The sequence below is a fragment of the Onthophagus taurus genome, chromosome 8 (genome assembly GCF_036711975.1).
Source record: "Onthophagus taurus isolate NC chromosome 8, IU_Otau_3.0, whole genome shotgun sequence".
In the NCBI taxonomy this organism is placed as follows: domain Eukaryota; kingdom Metazoa; phylum Arthropoda; class Insecta; order Coleoptera; family Scarabaeidae; genus Onthophagus; species Onthophagus taurus.
The window spans coordinates 2,032,189-2,057,001 of record NC_091973.1 but is presented as its reverse complement, the minus strand read 5'-3'; the positions used below and the strand labels follow the sequence as shown (position 1 = coordinate 2,057,001).

The 24,813-nt window shown below is 33.2% G+C and overlaps 3 protein-coding genes across 7 annotated transcripts; all 3 read left to right on the top strand.

The window, feature by feature from the left end:
- Nucleotides 1-6,799: 6,799 nt before the first annotated feature.
- Nucleotides 6,800-9,393, top strand: LOC111425418 (transmembrane protein 63). 2 transcript variants are annotated; one of them, XM_023059416.2, is made up of 2 exons: nucleotides 6,800-6,972; nucleotides 7,035-9,393. In XM_023059416.2, exon 2 carries the CDS (start codon nucleotides 7,057-7,059, stop codon nucleotides 9,250-9,252), a length of 2,196 nt encoding a protein of 731 aa, XP_022915184.1. In that variant the 5' UTR covers nucleotides 6,800-6,972; nucleotides 7,035-7,056; the 3' UTR covers nucleotides 9,253-9,393. The 2 variants fall into 2 exon arrangements, with proteins under 2 accessions (XP_022915184.1, XP_022915183.1); XM_023059415.2 differs by having other exon boundaries at nucleotides 6,801-6,972; nucleotides 7,019-9,393.
- A 2,733-nt stretch (nucleotides 9,394-12,126) lies between these two features.
- LOC139431013 (uncharacterized) lies at nucleotides 12,127-12,546 on the top strand. The gene has a single exon (XM_071198575.1). The coding sequence runs from the start codon at nucleotides 12,127-12,129 to the stop codon at nucleotides 12,544-12,546; it is 420 nt and encodes a 139-aa protein (XP_071054676.1).
- Nucleotides 12,547-13,871: 1,325 nt separating this feature from the next.
- LOC111425228 (adenylyl cyclase-associated protein 1) lies at nucleotides 13,872-21,236 on the top strand. 4 transcript variants are annotated; one of them, XM_023059134.2, is made up of 6 exons: nucleotides 13,872-14,073; nucleotides 15,734-15,830; nucleotides 19,375-19,861; nucleotides 19,975-20,550; nucleotides 20,609-20,752; nucleotides 20,807-21,236. In XM_023059134.2, the coding sequence occupies exons 3-6, from the start codon at nucleotides 19,400-19,402 to the stop codon at nucleotides 20,894-20,896; spliced, it is 1,272 nt and encodes a 423-aa protein (XP_022914902.1). In that variant the 5' UTR covers nucleotides 13,872-14,073; nucleotides 15,734-15,830; nucleotides 19,375-19,399; the 3' UTR covers nucleotides 20,897-21,236. The 4 variants fall into 4 exon arrangements, with proteins under 4 accessions (XP_022914902.1, XP_071054487.1, XP_022914901.1 ...); XM_071198386.1 differs by having other exon boundaries at nucleotides 13,890-13,941; XM_023059133.2 differs by lacking the exon at nucleotides 13,872-14,073 and adding an exon at nucleotides 14,142-14,780.
- The last annotated feature ends 3,577 nt before the right edge of the window (nucleotides 21,237-24,813 follow it).

Here is a 24,813-nt window from a genome sequence, read left to right as displayed (position 1 = left end):
GGTTAAAACACGAAAAGTGTTTCGAATAATATTTGCTTAAAAAGGCATTTAAAATCAATTTTTCAATTCAAATTTTCGAAATTTCCTCCAGATTGCGCTATACACTGCTATAAAAATGTTATTTTTTGAGGTTATCTTCATAATTAATGATTATATCGCAAAAATGTTTAAATAAAAGTTGTTTGGAATCAAATTAGGAACAAAGTTCGTTTGAAACATTTTTTAAAATTTTTGCTTGATTATTAATAACAAATTATTTTAATTTCCCTGTGAACAGTACTACATAGAAATTATGGTTAAAACACGAAAAGTGTTTCGAATAATATTTGCTTAAAAAGGCATTTAAAATCAATTTTTCAATTCAAATTTTCGAAATTTCCTCCAGATTGCGCTATACAATGCTATAAAAATGTTATTTTTTGAGGTTATCTTCATAATTAATGATTATATCGCAAAAATGTTTAAATAAAAGTTGTTTAGAATCAAATTAGGAACAAAGTTCGTTCCAAACATTTTTTAAAATTTTTGCTTGATTATTAATAACAAATTATTTTAATTTCCCTGTGAACAGTACTACATAGACATTATGGTTAAAACACGAAAAGTGTTTCGAATAATATTTGCTTAAAAAGGCATTTAAAATCAATTTTTCAATTCAAATTTTCGAAATTTCCTCCAGATTGCGCTATACAATGCTATAAAAATGTTATTTTTTGAGGTTATCTTCATAATTAATGATTATATCGCAAAAATGTTTAAATAAAAGTTGTTTGGAATCAAATTAGGAACAAAGTTCGTTTGAAACATTTTTTAAAATTTTTGCTTGATTATTAATAACAAATTATTTTAATTTCCCTGTGAACAGTACTACATAGAAATTATGGTTAAAACACGAAAAGTGTTTCGAATAATATTTGCTTAAAAAGGCATTTAAAATCAATTTTTCAATTCAAATTTTCGAAATTTCCTCCAGATTGCGCTATACAATGCTATAAAAATGTTATTTTTTGAGGTTATCTTCATAATTAATGATTATATCGCAAAAATGTTTAAATAAAAGTTGTTTAGAATCAAATTAGGAACAAAGTTCGTTCCAAACATTTTTTAAAATTTTTGCTTGATTATTAATAACAAATTATTTTAATTTCCCTGTGAACAGTACTACATAGACATTATGGTTAAAACACGAAAAGTGTTTCGAATAATATTTGCTTAAAAAGGCATTTAAAATCAATTTTTCAATTCAAATTTTCGAAATTTCCTCCAGATTGCGCTATACAATGCTATAAAAATGTTATTTTTTGGGGTTATCTTCATAATTAATGATTATATCGCAAAAATGTTTAAATAAAAGTTGTTTAGAATCAAATTAGGAACAAAGTTCGTTTGAAACATTTTTTAAAATTTTTGCTTGAATATTAATAATAAATTATTTTAATTTCCTTGTGAACAGTACTACATAGAAATTATGGTTAAAACACGAAAAGTGTTTCGAATAATATTTGCTTAAAAAGGCATTTAAAATCAATTTTTCAATTCAAATTTTCGAAATTTCCTCCAGATTGCGCTATACAATGCTATAAAAATGATATTTTTTGAGGTTATCTTCATAATTAATGATTGTATCGCAAAAATGTTTAAATAAAAGTTGTTTAGAATCAAATTAGGAACAAAGTTCGTTTGAAACATTTTTTAAAATTTTTACTTGATTATTAATAACAAATTATTTTAATTTCCCTGTGAACAGTACTACATAGAAATTATGGTTAAAACACGAAAAGTGTTTCGAATAATATTTACTTAAAAAGGCATTTAAAACCAATTTTTCAATTCAAATTTTCGAAATTTCCTCCAGATTGCGCTATACAATGCTATAAAAATGATATTTTTTGAGGTTATCTTTATAATTAATGATTATATCGCAAAAATGTTTAAATAAAAGTTGTTTAGAATCAAATTAGGAACAAAGTTCGTTTGAAACATTTTTTAAAATTTTTGCTTGATTATTAATAACAAATTATTTTAATTTCCCTGTGAACAGTACTACATAGAAATTATGGTTAAAACACGAAAAGTGTTTCGAATAATATTTGCTTAAAAAGGCATTTAAAATCAATTTTTCAATTCAAATTTTCTTAATTTCCGCTAGATAGTGCTGTACACTGCTATAAAAATGTAATTTTTGAGGTTATCTTCATAATTAATGATTATATCGCAAAAATGTTTAAATAAAAGTTGTTTAGAATCAAATTAGGAACAAAGTTCGTTTGAAACATTTTTTTAAATTTTTGCTTGATTATTAATAATAAATTATTTTAATTTCCCTGTGAACGGTACTACATATACATTATGGGTAAAACACGAAAAGTGTTTCGAATAATATTTGTTTAAAAAGTAATTTAAAATCAATTTTGCAATCCAAATTTTCTTAATTTCCGCTAGGTAGCGCTGTACACTGCTATAAAAATGTAATTTTTGAGGTTATCTTCGTAATTAATGGTTGTATCGCAAAAATGTTCAAATAAAAGTTGTTTAGAATCAAATTAGGAACAAATTTTGTTTAAAACATTTTTTTAAATTTTTGCTTGATTATTAATAACAAGTTATTTTAATTTCCATGGGAACAGTACTATATAGAAAAACACGAAAAGTGTTTCAAATAATATTTGCTTAAAAACTAATTTAAAATCAATTTTGCAATCCAAATTTTCTTAATTTCCGCTAGGTAGCGCCGTACACTACTATAAAAATGTAATTTTTGAGGTTATCTTCGTAATTAATGGTTGTATCGCAAAAATGTTCAAATAAAAGTTGTTTAGAATCAAATTAGGAACAAATTTTGTTTAAAACATTTTTTTAAATTTTTGCTTGATTATTAATAACAAGTTATTTTAATTTCCATGGGAACAGTACTATATAGAAAAACACGAAAAGTGTTTCAAATAATATTTGCTTAAAAACTAATTTAAAATCAATTTTGCAATCCAAATTTTCTTAATTTCCGCTAGGTAGCGCCGTACACTACTATAAAAATGTAATTTTTGAGGTTATCTTCGTAATTAATGGTTGTATCGCAAAAATGTTCAAATAAAAGTTGTTTAGAATCAAATTAGGAACAAATTTTGTTTGAAACATTTTTTAAAATTTTTGCTTGATTATTAATAACAAATTATTTTAATTTCCCTGTGAACAGTACTATATAGAAAAACACGAAAAGTGTTTCAAATAATATTTGCTTAAAAAGTAATTTAAAATCAATTTTGCAATCCAAATTTTCTTAATTTCCGCTAGGTAGCGCTGTACACTGTTATAAAAATGTAATTTTTGAGGTTATCTTCATAATTAATGATTGTATCGCAAAAATGTTTAAATAAAAGTTATTTAGAATCAAATTAGGAACAAAGTTCGTTTGAAAAATTTAAAAAAATTTTTTTTTTTTTCTAAATTAACCAATTTTCAAAATTAACTTTTTAATTTTAAAAAATCTTTATTTAATTTGGGTATAAACCAATACTAAAAAGCGGGAAAGGCCCCGAACGTGAAGCAACAATGTAAAAGAAAAATATTTTAAATACCAAGAATGAGATAAGGTTCTTTCTTAAGGTTGCTCTTTATCATATACGCTTAGTCATGGATGTTTACACGAAACCACATTGTAGAAATAAAACACAAAATATTTATAAAATAACTTTAAATATTTAAACATAATTTATGGTTATACTTTTTTGAAACGTAAAAAAATCACGTTTTTGTTTACAACTAATGAATCATCGAAAGGAAAATCTTTACTGACGTCAACGTATTTTTCCAAAATCTTTTATTATAAAACCCATCTTTTCTTTTCTAACCTATCTCAACGATATTCTCATTGCAATATTTTCTTTAATTATCAATAATTATTATTTACTTATTAAAATGTGGTTTTCTCTACGGTTATATAAGATATTCATATTTCATTCTCTTATTATTATTTTTCCTTTCTTTAATAAAACCACAAGTTTCTCTGAAATAATATTTGTTGAATTGACGACTTTGAAATGGTTAATTTTAATATTATCTCAACGAAAGTTTCGGTTCATTAACGCGCGAGATAAACAAAACTTAAAAAATTTAATTAATCTTTTTTTATCTTCATGGACCAAGTTTATTTTTTCCAAAATCTGGCACGATTTTTATATACGCTTAATTAGTGTTCATGTGACTTGCATTTTCTTCGTGGTAAAATCACTACAAAAACGATAAAAAAAGAAGAGATGTTGAAGGTCACATAAATAAAACACAATAATAGATTATCGCGTTTTATGTTTTTATGTAAATTTTTTTTTCTTTTCATTTAAACAATTGTAAACGATTATTATTCGACGAAGGTTAATATGAATTGCAAATGGGTGTGAGTCGAAAATTTGTGGTTTTCTAGCATGGATTCGAGTACTATCGCTGGGTTTTTCCTTCGTTTGCGAGATCATCGTCAAGGCGAAATTCCCACTTAATCCTCGGAACCTGTTACACTTTTATATACATATAGCAGACGTCGCTCAGAACGCATCAGAACATATTAACACGGTTTACGTACAACATCTCTTACATTGTTTTTTTGTCAAAATTTTAAATTCCGAAAATGGTATGTTAAATTAAATTAATTTATCTGTATAAGTATATTTATTGATTTTTTGTTTTAGAAACTTCTAATCGTTTTATTACCATTAATAACTATATCATTGGCTCAACGACCATCATACGCAGGAACGAGACCGATTGGAAAACCAGAATTAGCGAGCAGATTCCGCGATCCAAATGAAGAAACTTCCACAATCACTTTAGGAAGTCGTCTTGGAGAAAACAGTGGGACTACATCAAGAATACCGGTTGATGCACGGGGAGACAACGAATTGGTGGATAGACTCAATGAGTGGCCCCGCGAGAATCGCCCATTTTGGTTGTTAAACTTCGAGCAAATTGAAAACCAGAGGAATCAAAGACCAACTGCTCCGCCAGTTCAATCGCGCTTTGCAGAATCCGAAACGATCCCTGTTAGGCCAGAACTTCCCGTTCCATCGTTTTTAAGTAATCAAAGACAAAGGACTTAAGAAGATAGAAAAAAGTAATCAAAGACAAAGGACTTAAGAAGATAGAAAAAAAGTTGTATGTGGACTATTTTAGTGTTATTGTGATAAATTTGTAATGTTTCTTTTGATTTTATAAATTTGTAAGTAAGAATTAATCATTTTTGTTGATATATATAAAATAAACGTTTTTGTCTCTTAATACATAATTTATATTTTAGTTTTATTTTTTTAAACCGGTTTCTACTATTTCTTTACTGATTTTATCGTTGAAACAGAAAGAAGTTTTCGTTTTTTATTTCTTATTTAGAAAATTTTCTGCTCACCTTGAAAATTCCAAGATTTCAATAAATCATGATTTTTCAAAGAAATAGGAATTGCCAAAAGTGATTCTTTTCCGTATTTGACTTCATAAATGATGAGGAATACGATGGAATTCAAATTAAATTGATCAGAAATTCTGCACAACTCGAAATTTCAAAGTACACTGCCATAAAAATGATATTTTTGAGGCTATCTTCATAATTAATGGTTGTATCGCAAAAATGTTTAAATGAAAGTTGTTTAGAATCAAATTATGAACAAAGTTTGTTCGAAACATTTTTTTAAATTTTTGCTTGATTATTAATAACAAGTTATTTTAATTTTCCTGTGAACAGTACTATATAGAAAAACACGAAAAGTGTTTCAAATAATATTTGCTTAAAAAGTAATTTAAAATCAATTTTGCGATCCAAATTTTCTTAATTTCCGCTAGGTAACGCTGTACACTGTTATAAAAATGTAATTTTTGAGGTTATCTTCGTAATTAATGGTTGTATCGCAAAAATGTTCAAATAAATGTTGTTTAGAATCAAATTAGGAACAAATTTTGTTTGAAACATTTTTTTTAATTTTTGCTTGATTATTAATAACAAATTATTTTAATTTCCCTGTGAACAGTACTATATAGAAAAACACGAAAAGTGTTTCAAATAATATTTGCTTAAAAAGTAATTTAAAATCAATTTTGCAATCCAAATTTTCTTAATTTCCTCCAGGTGGCGCTCTACACTGCTATAAAAATGTTATTTTTGAGGTTATCTTCATAATTAATGATTATATCGCAAAAATGTTTAAATAAAAGTTGTTTAGAATCAAATTAGGAACAAAGTTCGTTTGAAACATTTTTTTAAATTTTTGCTTGATTATTAATAATAAATTATTTTAATTTCCCTGTGAACGGTACTACATATACATTATGGGTAAAACACGAAAAGTGTTTCGAATAATATTTGCTTAAAAAGTAATTTAAAATCAATTTTGCAATCCAAATTTTCTTAATTTCCGCTAGATAGTGCTGTACACTGCTATAAAAATGTAATTTTTGAGGTTATCTTCGTAATTAATGGTTGTATCGCAAAAATGTTCAAATAAAAGTTGTTTAGAATCAAATTAGGAACAAAGTTTGTTTGAAACATTTTTTTAAATTTTTGCTAGATTATTAATAAAAAAATTATTTTAATTTCAACTTATTATTTTATGTTTTTAAATTTAAGACCCGCTTGACGTCACATATTCAAGCACATGGCTTTATTTATAGTCAAATAGAGACAAAATAAGGAGTCAAGTTTTTGATAGATCTCGCATTTACCGATAAAGTTGAATACAAACTTTGCCATCTAACGGATTTGTTTTAATTAGAACAAATATCCGTTGGATTAAAGATTCCTATGTTTATAAACCAAATGTCACTTAACGTCGTCATATATGTCAAATTTTTATAACATGACAGCTCATCTACTATCTATTGTAGATATATTTTGATAAACCACTTAAAATTAATTGTTGTTCCATAACATTTTATCCATATGTCAATGGATAAACAGTTTAAAGTGTGTTTGTGAACAATAAGAATATATTATAGACAGTAAGTATATATAAGCATGAATACAATTGTATATTATCTAATCTAGGCCGTAATATTCCTAGATATCTTCAAAACTGTTCTAAAATGTTGGAAAACGACACATGTCGTTCGTTTACCCACGACAATTTAACCCAGATTGGTAATGTTTATGAAGGAATTCCAGAGACTTTTCTTCTTAATTTGGCAACATGGGTCTTGTTATTGTTATTGTTTGCGGTTCTAAGAAACCGCGCGTGGGATTATGGAAGGTTAGCTTTAGTACAAAACGAAAGATGGACGCAATTATTTTATAAGTCATCTTCCACAAGTCAAGCTTGCCAAGAAAGCAGTAGAGAAGCATTATTAGACACTGATGTTGGATGTAGATGGATACCAACAATTTTTATGATTAATAAACAAAAGATTTTTGCTAGATGTGGCCCAGATGCCTTGCACTATTTATCTTTCCAACAACATTTGTTAGGCTTAATGGGAATAATTATGATTATATCAATATGTGTTATCCTCCCAATAAATTTCCAAGGAAATTTACAAGGAAATGTTAACACCTTTGGGCACACAACAATCAGTAATCTAGAGTCAACATCAAATTGGCTTTGGGTACACATTGTAACAGCACTTGTTTTTGTTCCCTTAACAATATTAATAATGCGAAGATGTTCAAGCCATATTCCAAGTTCAACCTTAGTTTCATCTAGAACCATTATGATCACAAACATATCGCATGCACATCGAAATACCGAAGACATAAAAAATTATTTATCATACTGTTTTCCAAATTTGATTGATATAAAAGATATCCAACTTGCTTATCGAATCAAACAATTAATGCATGTTGAAGAACAACGAATGGCGGCCCAAGATTGTTTAATGTATTGCGTAGGCAACAAGGCAGCCAACGTTAAAGTCAGAAAAAACGGATGCATCGTTTGTTGTCGATGTAATTTAGAAGATGCGGAACTGTATTATTCCGAATTAGAAAACGAATTGAACGCGTTAGTACGAGAAGAACGCCACGTGGCAATCGAAAGACCATTAGGAATATGCTTTGTCACTTTTGAAACAGAAGAACAAGCCAAATATGTCGTCGAACAATTTGTTCCTGGAACATTAAGAAAATGGAGTATTTGGCGCGCTCCAAGCCCATCAGATATCAACTGGGAAAATTTGCAAATCTCAATGAGATATTGGTATTCGAAAGCTATAATCATAAATTGTTTGCTTTTTATTGTATTCTTTTTCTTGACAACTCCCGCTGTCGTTGTAAGCACTTTCGATTTTATTTCAACTAAAGATTACATCAACAAAATCACCCCGATTTTCTCCGAATTTCTTCCAACCCTTATCTTATTAACAATGTCGGCTTTGATGCCTGTTATTGTAGCGTATTCAGATCAGTGGATGTCTCACTGGACAAAATCAAAACAAAACTTAGCTACAATGAACAAAACATTTATATTTTTATTATTTATGGTCCTCATTTTGCCGTCGTTGGGGTTAACTAGTGCCCAAGCTTTTGTTGAGTGGTCAATTCAAAACAAGAATAAAACTATGCGTTGGGAATGTATCTTTTTATCGGATAAAGGTGCATTTTTCGTCAATTATGTCATCACTTCCGCTCTTATCGGTACAGGACTTGAATTACTCCGATTCCCAGAGTTAGCAATGTACGTCTGGAGGGTTTTGTGGATGAAATCTAAAGCGGAAGTCATCACTATACGAAAACAAATTCTCGCGGTCTTTCCATTCGGCATACACTATTCCTGGACGTTGCTAATATTTACGATAAGCACCGCTTACAGCTTAATATGCCCTTTAATCACACCGTTTGGATTCCTGTATCTTTGTCTTAAACATTTAGTGGACAAGCACAATATTTACTACGTCTATAAACCTATAACAATGTCTGAAGAAGGTCATCAAATCCATAGTTCCGCCGTTCGATTAGTTCGAGTTGGGGTAATGTTACTTCAAACGACAATGGCAGCTTTTGCAACAATCCGTGGTGGTTTTAGTTTAATGGCGATTATTACCATTTTAGGATTATTCGGTTCATTAGGATTTTTCTTTATGCTAAGTCCATTTCCGTCATGCCGACCGAAACAACGAAGCAATTCCCACGATGTACCCACCGATGCCGACAGTTACATAGCTCCCGTTTTAGTCACTTCCGATCAGATCTCACCCATATCGGTTATTAGCAATCAAAACGGGTATGGATCTTCTACCGTCACCGACGACGAAATCGTTTTATCTCGTCCGGGGTCCAGTATGGCATAAACTATCCCTTTTCCCCGCTTTTAACCTGACCAGGGCTGTGAGACTGTATTAAAAAAATATCGTTGTGAGGTTGTGGATGAGCTTTATCATTTTTTTTTGTTAAACAATTTCTTTTTAAATAAATACCTCGTTTGAGATTTACCTTTTATTTTATTTTTCGTTTTCTTGCCGTTATTAAAAAAAGATGTTTCTATATTTTTGTTATAATGTGTTATTTGTAATCTATGTATTGTATTTTAATATATTTTACTATATACTGATAAAAATAAATTCTGTGCATATTTAGAAAAATTTTTTTTTTTTACATTTTGATAACTATCCCAAAAATAGATGGTTGTTCATGGCAATTAATAAGGAGATAGTGGGGGTATCACAGTTCACCTACTTGGGGAACGTGATTAATGAGGATTGGGACCATTCTCAGGAGATGATGTGCAAAATAGAGATAGCAAGAGCCGCCTTAAATCAGCTGGCTAAACTGTTTAAAAGTCCCAACCTCGATATCGATATCAAAATCAAACTCGTCAGATGCAATGTCTGCTTGGTGCTTTTCTATGGAGTGTACACTAGGACCCAAGGAGGAACCAATGCAGTACATAGAAGACTCTAAGCTTGACTCTAAGTGTAGGAATGTTCTACTGACAGATTTAAAAATCGAATTTTTTCTTTCTGCTTCTTTCGACGGCTTCCCTAAGTATTGTTCATGAAGTCCCTAAATATTGCTCATGACACTTGGGGCGGCCGACGATTATTTCTCATATCACGAACAATATAGAGACAGTTGGGCACCCTGCTTGAAATTTGTGGAAGGAATAATCTCGGCCGACTTCGAAGACGTCGGCCGCCCTAAGTATTGTTCATGATATATGGGGCGAGATTACTTCTTATATCATGAACATATTATTATTATTGCTGCCGGACTGAGAAGGGCGGCCCCTCTCGTTACCGCGACCAATAAGATCTATTGTAACTTTTGCCCTCCAAAGGTTTAGGGCAAATGTAGGTCCTTAATGAACCTTAGTATTGTCCTGAGGTCTTGAACCTTTATGTCGGTAGGTAACAGGGGAGTTTTACCGAAGACGTTGTGCCTTAGACGGCCTCTGGCGACGCAATTGCACAGTATATGTATATACTATAACTTGTATATATCGACAAGTTTGATCCTCAGCTTGTCTAATGTGGAAGAGGTGGTATTTTAGGGGCACATGGCCGGTTAGGTAGCCTGAGAGCGTTCTTAGATCCCCTTTGCTGAGGCATAAAACCTCTTTGGTTTTGTTTTGCGACGGAGTTATCATACTCTTCGCTTGTCTGTGACCTGGAAGTTCTTTCCAGCGTAAGGCTATCTTTGAAGCCTCCCAGTTGTTGATTATTTGTTTTAGGTGGCTTTTTTGTAGTCCACATCCAGGTTGGGGTCCAATGAAGGGCGTGTTTGCTGCCTCTTTGGCCAGCTTGTCGGCCTTCTCATTGCCCCTAGCGAGTTCTCTCAGGTTGTTGGTACACTCTCTGATCAGTGCGGAGCCACACGTGTAGGTCTGAATTGCCTTTAAGGCGGCCCGACTGTCTGTGAAAATGTTTATGGATGCACCTTTTTGTCCCTTCTGTAGGTTCAAAGCGGTTTTTTATAGCAAGAACTTCTGCTTGGAAAATTGTTAAGTCCGAGCTGAGGGGCAATTTGATGTGGCTATTTGGTCCACTATCTCGTCCGGGGTCCAGTATGGCATAAACTACCCTTTTTCCCCGCTTTTAACCTGACCAGGGCTGTGAGACTGTGAGACTGATGCCCATGCCTACTCCAGATCTTACTGTCTTTGAAGCATCGGTGTACCAGGCTAGGGCTCCTCTTTTTAGTTGAGGCCCTCCTTTCGCCCAATCATCCATGCTACTAAATATGACCTTATACGGTTGGTTGAAATTGTATTCCATCGGTATGAGAACGGTATCATGAACATAACTTGGGACGGCCGACGTCTTCGAAGTCGGCCGAGATTATTTCCTATATCATGAACTATACAGTATCATTAACACCCAGTTATTATTACAAATTTAATATAAATAAAGTTTCTTAAAATAGTAACTAAGGAGATAGTTGGGTTGAGTTGGGTTGGATTGGATTGGGTTGAGTTGGGTTGGGTTGGGTTGGGTTCAGTTGAGCTGTATTAGCGGGAACTCTCTGGAATCTGTGCTATGACAGAGTGTTGAGAATGCGCCTTGAAGAGAACGTAAGAGTAGTTGCGTACGCCGACGACCTGGCGGTGATTGTGCGAGGCTCCGATGGAACGCAGATAATAGACAAAGCGCAGTACTGCATATCCCAAATAGAAGAGATCTTAAAGGGACTGGGCCTCCAACTGGCACTACAGAAAACAGAGATGGTTATCCTGGAAGGAAGAAGGAAGCTAACAAACCTACAAGTAAATATAGGCGAACATACCGTCCAAAGCTCTCCGTCGGTAAAATACCTGGGAGTTAACATCGATAAAGACACAAGAATGACAACGCATGTCAAGAAAATAACGGAACGAGCGTCCGGCATCGCGGGCTCCATGTCACGTCTCATGCCCAGGATAGGCGGCCCGAGACAGAGCAGAAGAAGATTGCTAGCCACCGTGGTGAGGTCGGTCGTCCTCTACGCGGCTCCTGCCTGGGAGGATGAAACATAAGAAATACGTCAACATGTTACGAACAATAGAGAGAAAGATGTCTATCAGCGTCACGTCGGCGTATAGAACAACATCTACCGACGCGGCAGGGGCCTTAGCGGGCTGCCCACCATACGACCTTCTTGCCTGGGAACGGGCCGAGAACTGGCGAACCAAGGGCCTATGCAAGGAACAGACACGAGCGAAGATCCTAGACCGATGGCAGGATAGATGGATGGGGTATGGCGGATGGGCGCGCACTTTTATAGCCGACGTGCGAGTCTGGCAGAAGGAAGGGCCAGAGACCGACTATTACGCAACACAAGCAATAGTAGGGCACGGCAGCTTTGGGACTTACCTGAAACAGATCAGGAGGAGGGAAAATGACGAGTGTTGGTTCGGTTGCGAGGTTCCGGACACCCCGGCTCACACCATTTTCGAGTGCCCGAAGTTTGACGAAGTTAGGCGACAGGCAAAGGATAAGGTCGGTAAAGAGGTGACCGAGGGAAATGTGGAGGAAATGTTAGTGAGAAGTGAGGATTCCGGACTTGCGGTGATGGAAATGCTGAGGGAAATCATGAAGATCAAGGAGAGGGATGAATACAAATGGGAGGCAACACGAGAGGGAGGACACAATCCCCCCTCATCCGGGTAGGTACAGAATTAATAGTATTTCAAAAAGTAACATTTTGTATGTACTGGAGAACAACCTGACAAGAAGGAGGAAGGAGGGAAAGCGTCATCCGGGAGATAGACCGGAGAGAGAGAGGAAGGAGGAACAAGAGAGTAGAGAGGAATAGAGAGAGAGGTGTTCCCATTTCCGGGAGGAAGAGGGGGAGCATCCCCCCATCCGAGACGATGAGAGACCAGGGAAGAAGTGGAAGGGAGAAGAAGAGGAAGTTTGAACGGGGGAGTAGTAAATGCAGAAGCGTGCTTCCATTTCCGGGAGGAAGAAGGGGAGCAATCCCCTCCAACCGGGTAAGAGTAAAATTTTTAACTTTTCAAAAAGTAAGACCTCTTATGTGTCCAAACGGGGGGAGAGAAATCGTGGAAGAAGCGGAAGGAAGTATTGACTGATTGACCAGTCGAGGAGATAGAGGAAGAAAAGGGGGGAGATGAAGGGATCTTCAACGAGAGGAAGAATTCTGATGCTTTAAGAAAGGTATGAGGGAGATAAAGAGATAGAGAGGAGAAGGAGTAAAAAGAGAGGAAGGAATCTTATTTCGAACCTGGGAAGAAGAATTCCAATATAAAGCCCGAAGAAATGCCCGAGAGGGCGGTTCCGGGCAGAGGAAAGGGGTTTTTAGTGGGTCGGAGTCTCACAGATGAGCTCCAACCCCACACTATCCGGCCGTTCAAGACCGTTAGGCCGTCTGATAACAGATTTTCCCCGACCTCTAAAAAAAAAAAAGGGTTCAGTTGAGCTGAGTTGAGTTGAGTTGGGTTGGGTTATTCATAGTAATTGGTAAGGAGACAGTTGGGTACCTTGCTTGAAATTTATGTATACTACATGTATCATGTATACTACGGGCCTTGCAAAGTCAAGATGTGAAACGGATCAATCAAGTCGGAATAGTCTATGGAGCGGGCATATAATCTGAACTAGAATTTTATCAAAATTCTCACATTTCTTAAAGTTTCTGTATTGCAGATGAGATTTAAGCTTTATTGTGCTATTTTAATTCCAATATCTATTGACAAATGGTCTTTTACTCCTTCTCTTCTTCTTTATCATTCCCTCAAAATGCCATCACAGCGTTGGGGTTTCGTTGGGATCCATCTTTTAAAACACTTCCTTCTCTACGTCCTTTTATAACGATATTCCTTGTCTACTTTCTAAAATAACACGAAAAGAAAACGTTGTGATACATTATCTTAGAAATTACATTTAAATTTTGTATCACCATCTATGATTGTAAATATAAATACTAAGATTTCTACATTATCGGCTGATTAAACAAAGCTTCTGCTTTATTTTCCACACGTCATATTTGTGCAAGTATCCAAAAATAGGTTACGTTTAGAGGAGAAGCGGTTTGTGATTAACACGGTTAGTAATTTCCGTGCAACAGTTCTGATAGAATAGTCGTAATCTTGAATTTGAAAGGTTCGGTACAAGCTGTGTAATAAGTTTGTGACGGAAGTAAATCGAAAACCCGTCCCAAAAGCGTTGACGCCCCCGGTAAGTTTTCCTCGTAATCCACAAACGTGTATTAAATCATTTTCGCGGAAACCCCGGTTAAATTCACACTTAAACATGGCTTAATTGCGTGGTAATTTTTCGTGAATAAAAAAAGGAAAATAAAAGAGCATCAACCCCCTCAAAGGGGTATGTTTATTGTTTTTATATGAATCTCCACCGATAGATGGCGGTAAAAAAGGTTAAAGGGCGTAGGTTTTCCCTTCCTGGAAACCCGGCACTCAGTATCCCAATCAAAATGATCCGGTAATCACCACATAGAAAAGCCAATTTTATTAGTATGTTTAAAAGTTGTTGTGGGTGCAAAAAGAACGATAACAAAACAGTCTTAACTAAAACCGCCCCAAAATTAAAACGCACAAACTCTCCCCCAAAACGAGTTTCAATCATATCCGACGTAAAAATTGAGATTTCCGACAACGACGACGACGTCTTTTGCGAAGGCGTTGGACCGCCGGTCAAATTGGCTGAAAATCTTGGAACGCCAGATCAAGTCTTAACATTGCCCAGGTGGTTCTCGTCCGATGAGAAAGAATTGGACGGGATACAAGAACCACCCGCTACTCCCGTTGGAAAAGACGAACTTGCCCTTCGAAGACATAGACTCTTTTCTGAACTTCTACAAGCCGCTCAACACGCCAACGAACACAGAGTTCGTTTTGATCCTTTAGGACCAAAAGTTGCCCTTGGTGAGATTCAAGAAAAAACTCACTTTTTTTTTAATCTTATGCACTCTGCAAATTATTTTTATTTTTAAACACAATATTGACACATTGTTTTTATTTTAATCATATCATCCATTGTTTCTGGTTCTAACACTGGATCTAGAACCAGAACTGAATGTTTCTAAGTCAAGTGTTAGTTCTAAATGATTAGATAATCGATTTATTTTGATCCAAATTATTATTTGGTGGGAAAATTTAAGGTACTTAGATATTTTCCATCCGATTCGTATGTATCAAAATAATCTAGGCAATTTTTAGATGGTTCGTTTGCCAAACGACTCCAAAAATACAATCTTGCTCATCCTTCGCGTTAGAATCTTTCCCGTTTTCAAATGGAAAATTTTAGATGCATTTTGAAAACTTGAGAAAAAAAATGATGACGTAATTTTGTGATTTATCTAAAAGACCTTGATTATAAATGGTGTAAATATACATAAATAAAATCGTTTCCTTTTATAGAGAAATTGGGTTAAGCTGAATTAAAAAATTTATTTATTTTGCAATTTGATTTTAAAATACATTTTTCGGAATAATATTAATAAAGGTGAACTTTCTCGTGTGTGACTAATAAACATTTACAAGCTAAACATTTTATTTATGAGTCATTTCGTATTCGTTAATCAGCGAACAGCGGTTCATTTTATATCTTAACTTCCTTATAAGTGGAGGTTGTTTCCACAAACATTTTTACCGATATTGAATATATATTATCGCAATTTATGTTATCAGAACGATAAACCATAAAGATTAAGTTCATAAGTGTGACATTTAGATACCATTTTTGGGAACGTTCACGCTTCACAGCACTTCGAGGTGAGCCAAAATTGATTGAACAAAAAGCCGTTGTAATGATTCACCAAATAATTTTATTTTATATACTTGTTATACAATAAAGTTTAAATTATTTTTATTTTCAGCAACTTGTGAATATCCCGAGCTAGAATCGCTTATATTACGGTTGGAGGACGTCACAGCACGATTAGAATCATTACACGTTACAAATCAACTTATACAGTAAGTTGCAAAAATTAATAAAACATTTTTTTTGTTATAGGTGTATCATGTTCGGGTTTTGACCTGAATTTAGATTAATTAACGCAATCTTGGTTGCCTATATATCGCTTTAATATTTTTTTTTCTGTAATTTATTCTAACTTATAACACTTTTTAGTTGAATGAAATTACTTAACCCTTTGTGTCCCGACGGTACTTTAAAGTACCGGTAATTTTAAACACTCATTTTAAACTGTAGTTATCTATTCGGCGCATTTAGAGCTGTCTGTACTTTCTACTATACAAGTGTATACAAGAAATAATCTGTATAAAAAACGTCGCAATCCGCACTGTAGGATTTTTAAGTACACTTTAAACTTATTCATCCAGATGTGAGGTTAGAAGTTTAGTGAAAAGTGGTGCTGTTGAATTTTGTTGTTCTAGAAGGTATTTCTTTGATAAATGGTTATTAAGTGTGATATTACAGATCATTTTAATAAGAAAACATTGAGCTTAAATTTAAAATAAGTCTCATTCCTTAATTTCAATAAACATTGTTTCTAAGAATTTTTAAATTAGCATCTTTTTTGACTCTTTTAAATGTAAGTGTTGTTTCAACATTTTTGTTCTTAATATTTTTCCAATCCAACCCAACAATTATTATACATCATTTTAAAGAGAAAGCTTTGAGCTTTAATTTAAAATAAGTTTTATTCCTTAATTTCAATAAATACGGCTTACAGGAATTTTTAAATTAGCATCTTTTTAACATTTTTAGGTTATACGAAAATGTAAGTTTTATTTCAACTTTTTTTTTCTCTATATTTTTCCAATCCAACCCAACAATTATTATACATCATTTTACAGAGAAAGCTTTGAGCTTTAATTTAAAATAAGTTTTATTCCTTAATTTCAATAAATACGGCTTACAGGAATTTTTAAATTAGCATCTTTTTAACATTTTTAGGTTATACGAAAATGTAAGTTTTATTTCAACTTTTTTTTTCTCTATATTTTTCCAATCCAACCCAACAATTATTATACATCATTTTAAAGAGAAAGCTTTGAGCTTTAACTTAAAATAAGTTTCATTCCTTAATTTCAATAAATACGGCTTACAGGAATTTTTAAATTAGCATCTTTTTAACATTTTTAGGTTATTCGAAAATGTAAGTTTTGTTTCAAATTTTTTTTTCTCTATATTTTTCCAATCCAACCCAACAATTATTATACATCATTTTAAAGAGAAAGCTTTGAGCTTTAATTTAAAATAAGTTTCATTCCTTAATTTCAATAAATACGGCTTACAGGAATTTTTAAATTAGCATCTTTTTAACATTTTTAGGTTATACGAAAATGTAAGTTTTATTTCAACTTTTTTTTTCTCTATATTTTTCCAATCCAACCCAACAATTATTATACATCATTTTAAAGAGAAAGCTTTGAGCTTTAACTTAAAATAAGTTTCATTCCTTAATTTCAATAAATACGGCTTACAGGAATTTTTAAATTAGCATCTTTTTAACATTTTTAGGTTATTCGAAAATGTAAGTTTTGTTTAAAAATTTTTTTTCTCTATATTTTTCCAATCCAACCCAACAATTATTATACATCATTTTAAAGAGAAAGCTTTGAGCTTTAATTTAAAATAAGTTTCATTCCTTAACTTCAATAAATACGGCTTCCAGGAATTTTTAAAATAGCATCTTTTTTGACACTCTTAGGTTATACGAAAATGTAAGTTTTATTTCAACTTTTTTTTTTTCTATATTTTTCCAATCCAACCCAACAATTATTATACATCATTTTAAAGAGAAAGCTTTGAGCTTTAATTTAAAATAAGTTTCATTCCTTAACTTCAATAAATACGGCTTCCAGGAATTTTTAAAATAGCATCTTTTTTGACACTCTTAGGTTATACGAAAATGTAAGTTTTATTTCAACTTTTTTTTTTTCTCTATATTTTTCCAATCCAACCCAACAATTATTATACATCATTTTAAAGAGAAAGCTTTGAGCTTTAATTTAAAATAAGTTTTATTCCTTAATTTCAATAAATACGGCTTACAGGAATTTTTAAATTAGCATCTTTTTAACATTTTTAGGTTATTCGAAAATGTAAGTTTTGTTTCAAATTTTTTTTTCTCTATATTTTTCCAATCCAACCCAACAATTATTATACATCATTTTAAAGAGAAAGCTTTGAGCTTTAATTTAAAATAAGTTTTATTCCTTAATTTCAATAAATACGGCTTACAGGAATTTTTAAATTAGCATCTTTTTAACATTTTTAGGTTATACGAAAATGTAAGTTTTATTTCAACTTTTTTTTTCTCTATATTTTTCCAATCCAACCCAACAATTATTATACATCATTTTAAAGAGAAAGCTTTGAGCTTTAATTTAGAATAAGTCTCATTCTTTAATTTCAATAAATACGGCTTCCAGGAATTTTTAAATTAGCATCTTTTTTGACACTTTTAGATTATACGAAAATGTTAGTTTTAACTCACTACTCTTTTTCTCAATATTTTTTTAATCCAACCCAACAATTATTATACATCATTTTACAGAGAAAGCTTTGAGCTTTAATTTAAAATAAGTTTTATTCCTTAATTTCAATAAATACGGCTTACAGGAATTTTTAAATTAGCATCTTTTTAACATTTTTAGGTTATACGAAAATGTAAGTTTTATTTCAACTTTTTTTTTCTCTATATTTTTCCAATCCAACCCAACAATTATTATACATCATTTTGAAGAGAAAGCTTTGAGCTTTAATTTAGAATAAGTCTCATTCTTTAATTTCAATAAATACGGCTTCCAGGAATTTTTAAATTAGCATCTTTTTTGACACTTTTAGATTATATGAAAATGTTAGTTTTAACTCAATACTCTTTTTCTCAATATTTTTTTAATTCAACCTATCGATTGTTATACATCGATTTAAACAGAAAACTTCAAGCTTGAATTTAAAATAAGTTTTATTTCTTAATTTCAATATACACGGTTTCCAGGAATTTTTTAATTAGCGTCTTTTTTTACACTTAGACTATGCGAAAATAGGAGGATTGCATATTTTGCTAAAATTTTATTCCAAAGGCCTTTACCAAGTGTATTTTGATAGCGTTTTAATTCTGTCTGATTCTGTCACAAAGTTTCAAAATGTTTGACTTCTTGGGACACAAAGGGTTAACACATATAAGGTGTTTCAAAACAACACTTAAACATTTATAAGGCGTTTCTATGGTCGAAAACAGTGTTAGAGCTAAAAATACCAGAACTAAAAAGTTTGGGTTTAGCCAAACGTCTCTCAAGACGGCTAAACCCAAATCTTTCTAGTTCTGGTTCTAGAGTCTGAACTACAAACGTTTGGATTTTGACGGTTTGAGATCTTATTTTTGGCTTATACCTCAAATTAAAGCTAAAACATTCTATTTTATGAATTTAATATAGAATATATAAGTTTGATAATAAAATTTTTTTTTGCCCTAACTATCCTAGGCGCAAATGATTTGTTTTGCATAAAATGATAAAATATTTGAGTACTATATATTTTTTTCAGTAACAATATACAAGATTGTATCAAGATGAGTGTGGAAGGTTTCACGAGTATTTTGCAAGGGCCATTCGCTCAATATTTAGCCGTATCGAAGCAAATTGGTGGCGACGTGGCGCTCCATAGTGATATCGTTAACGCGGCCTTCCAAGCGCAGCTGAACTACCTGACGGTGGTCAGCCAATCGAAACAGCCTTCTAGTCAAAATGATCAAATCGCCTTATTGAAGCCGACCAGCGAACAAATCACCTCCATTCAGGAGTTTAGGGAGAAACACCGCACGTCTACTTATTTTAATCATCTCTCGGCCGTCAGCGAAAGTATCCCAGCGCTGGGATGGGTCACTGTTAGTCCAGCTCCGGCTCCTTATGTTAAGGAAATGAACGACGCTGGGCAATTTTATACCAATCGAGTATTAAAGGACTGGAAAGAGAAGGATAAAAAGCATGTTGATTGGGTTAAATCGTGGGTTCAAACTTTAACCGACTTACAGGTGATTATTAAGAATTGTTGAAGGAAAATGATTCAACAATAATTAATTTCAACATTCCTACGCGTGCGTTATAACAATATTTCTTAGTTGAGTCATGTTTTTTTCATTTTTAGGCGTTTGTTAAACAATATCATACAACTGGATTAGTTTGGGCTGGAAAAGGAACCGCAGTACCACCAGTAGGTTCGTGTCCTCCGCCGCCACCACCAGGTTGCCCACCACCGCCACCTTCTTTAGCGGATCTTCCTTTATTAGAAGACTCTAACACAGATCGATCAGCCCTTTTCGCTCAGATCAATCAAGGTGAGAACATCACAAGGGGTTTGAAAAAGGTAACCGCGGATATGCAAACTCATAAGAATCCGACGTTGCGACAAGGCCCGGCTCCGTTTAAGACTCCAGTCGGGGCTACCCATCTTCAATCGCAAACAATGGTCGATAAGCCGCCGAGTTTTACTCGCGATGGGAAGAAATGGCTCATTGAGTATCAAAAGGGCAATCAAAACTTGGTGGTAGAAGGTGGCGAAATGAACAACGTCGTTTACGTGTTCAGATGCCAAGATTCGACGATTATGGTTAAAGGGAAATTGAATTCGATCGTTATGGATTCGTGTAAGAAAACTTCGGTTGTTTTCGACTCCTTGGTGTCTTCCATGGAGTTTATTAATTGCCAATCTGTTCAAATGCAGGTACGTAAATTAAATTAAATTAATAAATTTTTTTTTATTTAATTATTTATTATTTTAGGTTTTGGATAAAGTACCAACTATATCCATTGATAAAACTGATGGTTGCCAAATGTATTTAAGTCCACAATCCTTGGAGGTAGAAATAATTAGTTCGAAATCATCCGAGATGAACGTTTTAGTTCCAAAAGGACAAGGAGATTATGTAATAATATAATTAATAATAATTTTATTTTTTTTATGTTTTTGTTTTTTTTAGACTGAATTCGCTGTTCCAGAACAATATAAAACGACCGTAGCGCAATCCGGTAAAGGTCTTAATACAATTATCGTCGAAAATAAAGGTTAGAAGTAAAGCGAAAAAAAATCGTACGTCTTCACTCCCCTGTAATTCTTATAATATCCGAACAAAAAAAAATGCGCAAAGTTTTTCAAATTTTATACCAAATTACGTGTAAGCATTGTGACGTTTACCTAGCCGGTATAATTTTTTTAGATAAATAAAAACTGTACGAACTCTAAAGGAGTTATTAATTATGGCAATATCGCGTATAATTAAGTCCTCTTAATTTGTAGCTTTTATTTTTTTTTATTATGCTCTTATCCGTCGTTTTATTCTAGTAAAATATCGTTTAATGAAACTACTTATTGTATTGATATTTATTTCGATCAATAAATTTTGATCCTTATTTTACTTTGTTTTATTTTACCTTAAGCAACTTTAGTACCATGTATTCAAGATATGTTCGTGTTAAAAAGCAATAATAACGGTGCCATAGAAACAGTTCTAACGACTTTTAATTCACTTAGCTTCCGGGAGAAACGATTAAATGGAAGAGATAGAGTTTTATTGGTTTATTTTTTTTTGGGTCAATACTCCGGCTTCAATAAAGTAGATAATAGATTAATAATAGACTTGGTTTATTTGATTTATAAAACGATCAAAAAATCAATTTCCATTTCATTTGAGCCCGACGGCTTGAAAAGAGAATTAAAAAATGTAGACGCCAAAGAAGGGGGCTGAAGAGGGACAGGTGGACATGCATGAAGGAGACTTGACCACCTTAACAGGTATTGGGTTGGGGGGCCGCTCCCATGTCTGGGAGAGGACCAGAAGTATGCGGGCGTGGGCGGCCGCGTTTTTCCTTATACCCTTCCCCGTGTTGTTCCCCCGCCACGGCCGTAGGAAAGATATTTATAATACGCGTTACGTCTGGATACGTGATAAAACGAACGTAACGGGGGAAGCGGGGCGAGAGACGAGGAGTGAACGAGGAGTGGGAACTAAAAAGAGGCAAAGTGTGGGGCCGCTTCTTCGAAGAGGCGTTTTAGGTTTTAGTGATCAGCCCATTAATGTGGGGAAAGCCACGTACATTTGTGTGACGCGAACTTATTTTTAATCAGGAAAAAAAATTCGAATAGAATAATAACGTAAGAGGGGGTTTCAAAAATTAATTTGAGAACGCGGTGGGGAAGAAAAGGTGGACATTTTTCGGAGGAGATAGAATAGGGGGAAAAGAATATGACGCAGACGCGTTGAAATAGTAGATTCGATTTTTGGGCGTCCTTTTTCAACATCAGTGGAATTTAGCTTTTGAGGGCTTTAAGTAGTCGACGACGAGAGGTGGTGGAGCACGGACGCAAGGCGGTGGAAGGAGAAGGTGGAGAAGATAAGCGCAGGTGCGGTCGTGCGATTGGAGTTGAAGTATGTCGGAGGGTTGCTGTACAAGGTATAAAGGTCGGAAGAGGTTTGAAAATGGAGTTTGTTGGTGAGAAGTCGACACCGAACACATATCCGAATCCTAATACGAAACCAAATTTGAATTCGAATCCTAAACCTATCATGAATGTAGTGGAGTACGACGACGGTGATTTGATGCTGTCACGGCGGGCCGAGCCGGGCAGGAAGGACGTTATGTCTCAGTCATGGTGAAAGTGCTCTTCCTGAGGCTGCTAGTTGCTATGATGTGCGTCCTCGTCAGTGCTATACCCGCGCCGAAGCTAATCGCCAAACGCCCCGACCTCCTCTCGTCGACTTCGCCGTCCTCTCCAGATCCCGAAGACCCCGCGACAAGAAGCGAGCGCAGCACCAACCTCTCCCTGCACGCTAGCCGAAAGATACAATTGTTTATTAAAAACAGGCACCTTCAGCTGTTGCCTGACGGCACCGTTAATGGCACATTGAACTCCCTTAGTAATTACAGTAAGTTAATTCTGTTTCAGTTTTCAACGCAAAAACCTGCCTTTAAGAACGCGTTCTAATTTAAACTATTGCATAATTTTGAACTAAAATAAACGTGACCTATGACTGCTAACCGCGTTTTATTGTTTCCAACTGGGGCATCTTTTTCTTAACTTAGTCGCCCCGATGATATCCATGCAGTTTTTGATGCTATTCTTTCAAATGTATCGTCTCACATTTGATTAGAATATGTATCATAAACTTTTAATTTCAATTTTTTATGCACTATTTGTAGCAAGTCATTTGTCACAAAACTGGGAATGTAAACGTGAGATTTAAAAGGCTGTTGCAATTTCGATTTTTTTGACTCACGTTTACATCCCCTTGATTTTATTCATTTCATTATGAGGATATATCACACTGATGAGACCTAATAAGGTCGAAACTGTTGCAATTTTTTGTTAATTAATTTTTTTAATAATTCAAGTCGAATTTGCAGCAGTCTGTGATTTCCTCAATACAAAAAAATTAATTAAATTTAGATTATCGAACAACAAATTCAACCTTCATCTTGTTTATCTGATTGGAATCCAGTAAGTAAACATATTAATGTTTTCCAATTCCATTTAACCTTGTTTTTTTTTATTTTGGTGAGTAAAAATTTGTATTAAATTCCAATAAAAATATTAAATAAAACGATTTTTTGATTCATCCTTACAAAGAGAACTATAATTATTAATTAGGTTACGTAAACCTTGTTTGTTTCTAAAACAATGAGTATTTTGGCACAGTTCTCGGCAATTTAACATAATTTTCCCTTTCCTTTCTAATTATAAAAAAAAATTTCCACACGACGTTTGTCACGTAAACGATTAAAAAATGGCTCAGTTTTGGTTGTGTGACGAAAGGAAGTTGCGGTTAAACGTGACCCCACTTAAAAGGAACAAGAAAAACCGAACCAAAACCGATTGCTTACACCATAACCATAAATTTGAAGCCCAAAAATAATGTGACGGGACATTCTTGTAACCTAATCCTGTCCCAAACTCAAGGATTTCGATGTTATCGCGACCTCCCAGAAGTCATTCCTCCAAACATCTGGCATTTTAATTTTAGTTTAAAAAAAAATTATTTTTGTTAATCTTCTTTGACTGTTATGTTTTTGTAATATATGTATTTAAATATCAAAATTTCAATTCGCCTCGCGATTTCCTATGAATAAATCAAATTTCGTATTCCATTCGAACTCATTTGTATTCATGGCATTTCTAAACGGGTAAAGAAGTCTCTGGAAGCGCGTTTTAAATTCATCCCACCTCCTCGTGCTTCGAGTTGGATCGATTAGACAAGTTATAATTTCGATCCGAGGATATTTTTAGCGATTCCAGACGTTCTCTTTTTGAAAATAAACTCAAATAAAATCGAGAGCGAGAATGACGTCGTCTGTTGCCTTCAAGAACAAATTGAGTTTATTGCTATACTAATTTTCAACAACGATGAATGACCTCTTAGATACTCTACTCAACTCATAAATATAATTTAATTTTTGAATATTAAATGGATATCTCCTAACATCATTTTTCAAGGAAACTGAGTTCGATTAACAAGAACAAATTTCCCTCCAATATGGCTTTCTTTTTGAGTATATTTTTGTAAAGGTGGGGACATACAATTATATAATTGAAATGGCCTCAAATAAAGGTGTGAACAATATTATTTTGTACGAAACATGACCCTATACAGCGCATTTGATTTTAGTTGCTTTTAGATTTAAAACGATCAAAATTAATCAATTTTTCATTATAAAGCACTCGCGATTCGGAGTATACCACAAAAAAATTTTTAGAACAAAAGTTGTAGCAAATTTTATTCTTAATAATATTGCTCTCTTTCACTTTTGAGCTCAGATGCATCAATTCGAAAAAAATACAACAATACTAAAATCAAACACTCTATATCCAGGATAGAATGGAATTCGAGTTCTACTTATATTTTATTTTACGTCTTGTGAAACTTTAAACCGATTTTATTTATTTGTTTACGAGTTGAGAACGAGTTATTTTAATCCTCTTAAAAAAGAACGT

Excerpts from the sequence above, each read along its gene's own strand:
- LOC111425228 (XM_023059133.2), top strand. The coding sequence starts at position 14,372 with ATGTTTAAAAGTTGTTGTGGGTGCAAAAAGAACGATAACAAAACAGTC. Across the intron at positions 15,831-19,374 it reads GTTACAAATCAACTTATACA|TAACAATATACAAGATTGTA; the intron begins GTAAGTTGCAAA and ends TATTTTTTTCAG. Across the intron at positions 20,551-20,608 it reads GCCAATCTGTTCAAATGCAG|GTTTTGGATAAAGTACCAAC; the intron begins GTACGTAAATTA and ends TTATTATTTTAG.
- LOC139431013 (XM_071198575.1), top strand. The coding sequence starts at position 12,127 with ATGGGGTATGGCGGATGGGCGCGCACTTTTATAGCCGACGTGCGAGTC.
- LOC111425418 (XM_023059416.2), top strand. The coding sequence starts at position 7,057 with ATGTTGGAAAACGACACATGTCGTTCGTTTACCCACGACAATTTAACC.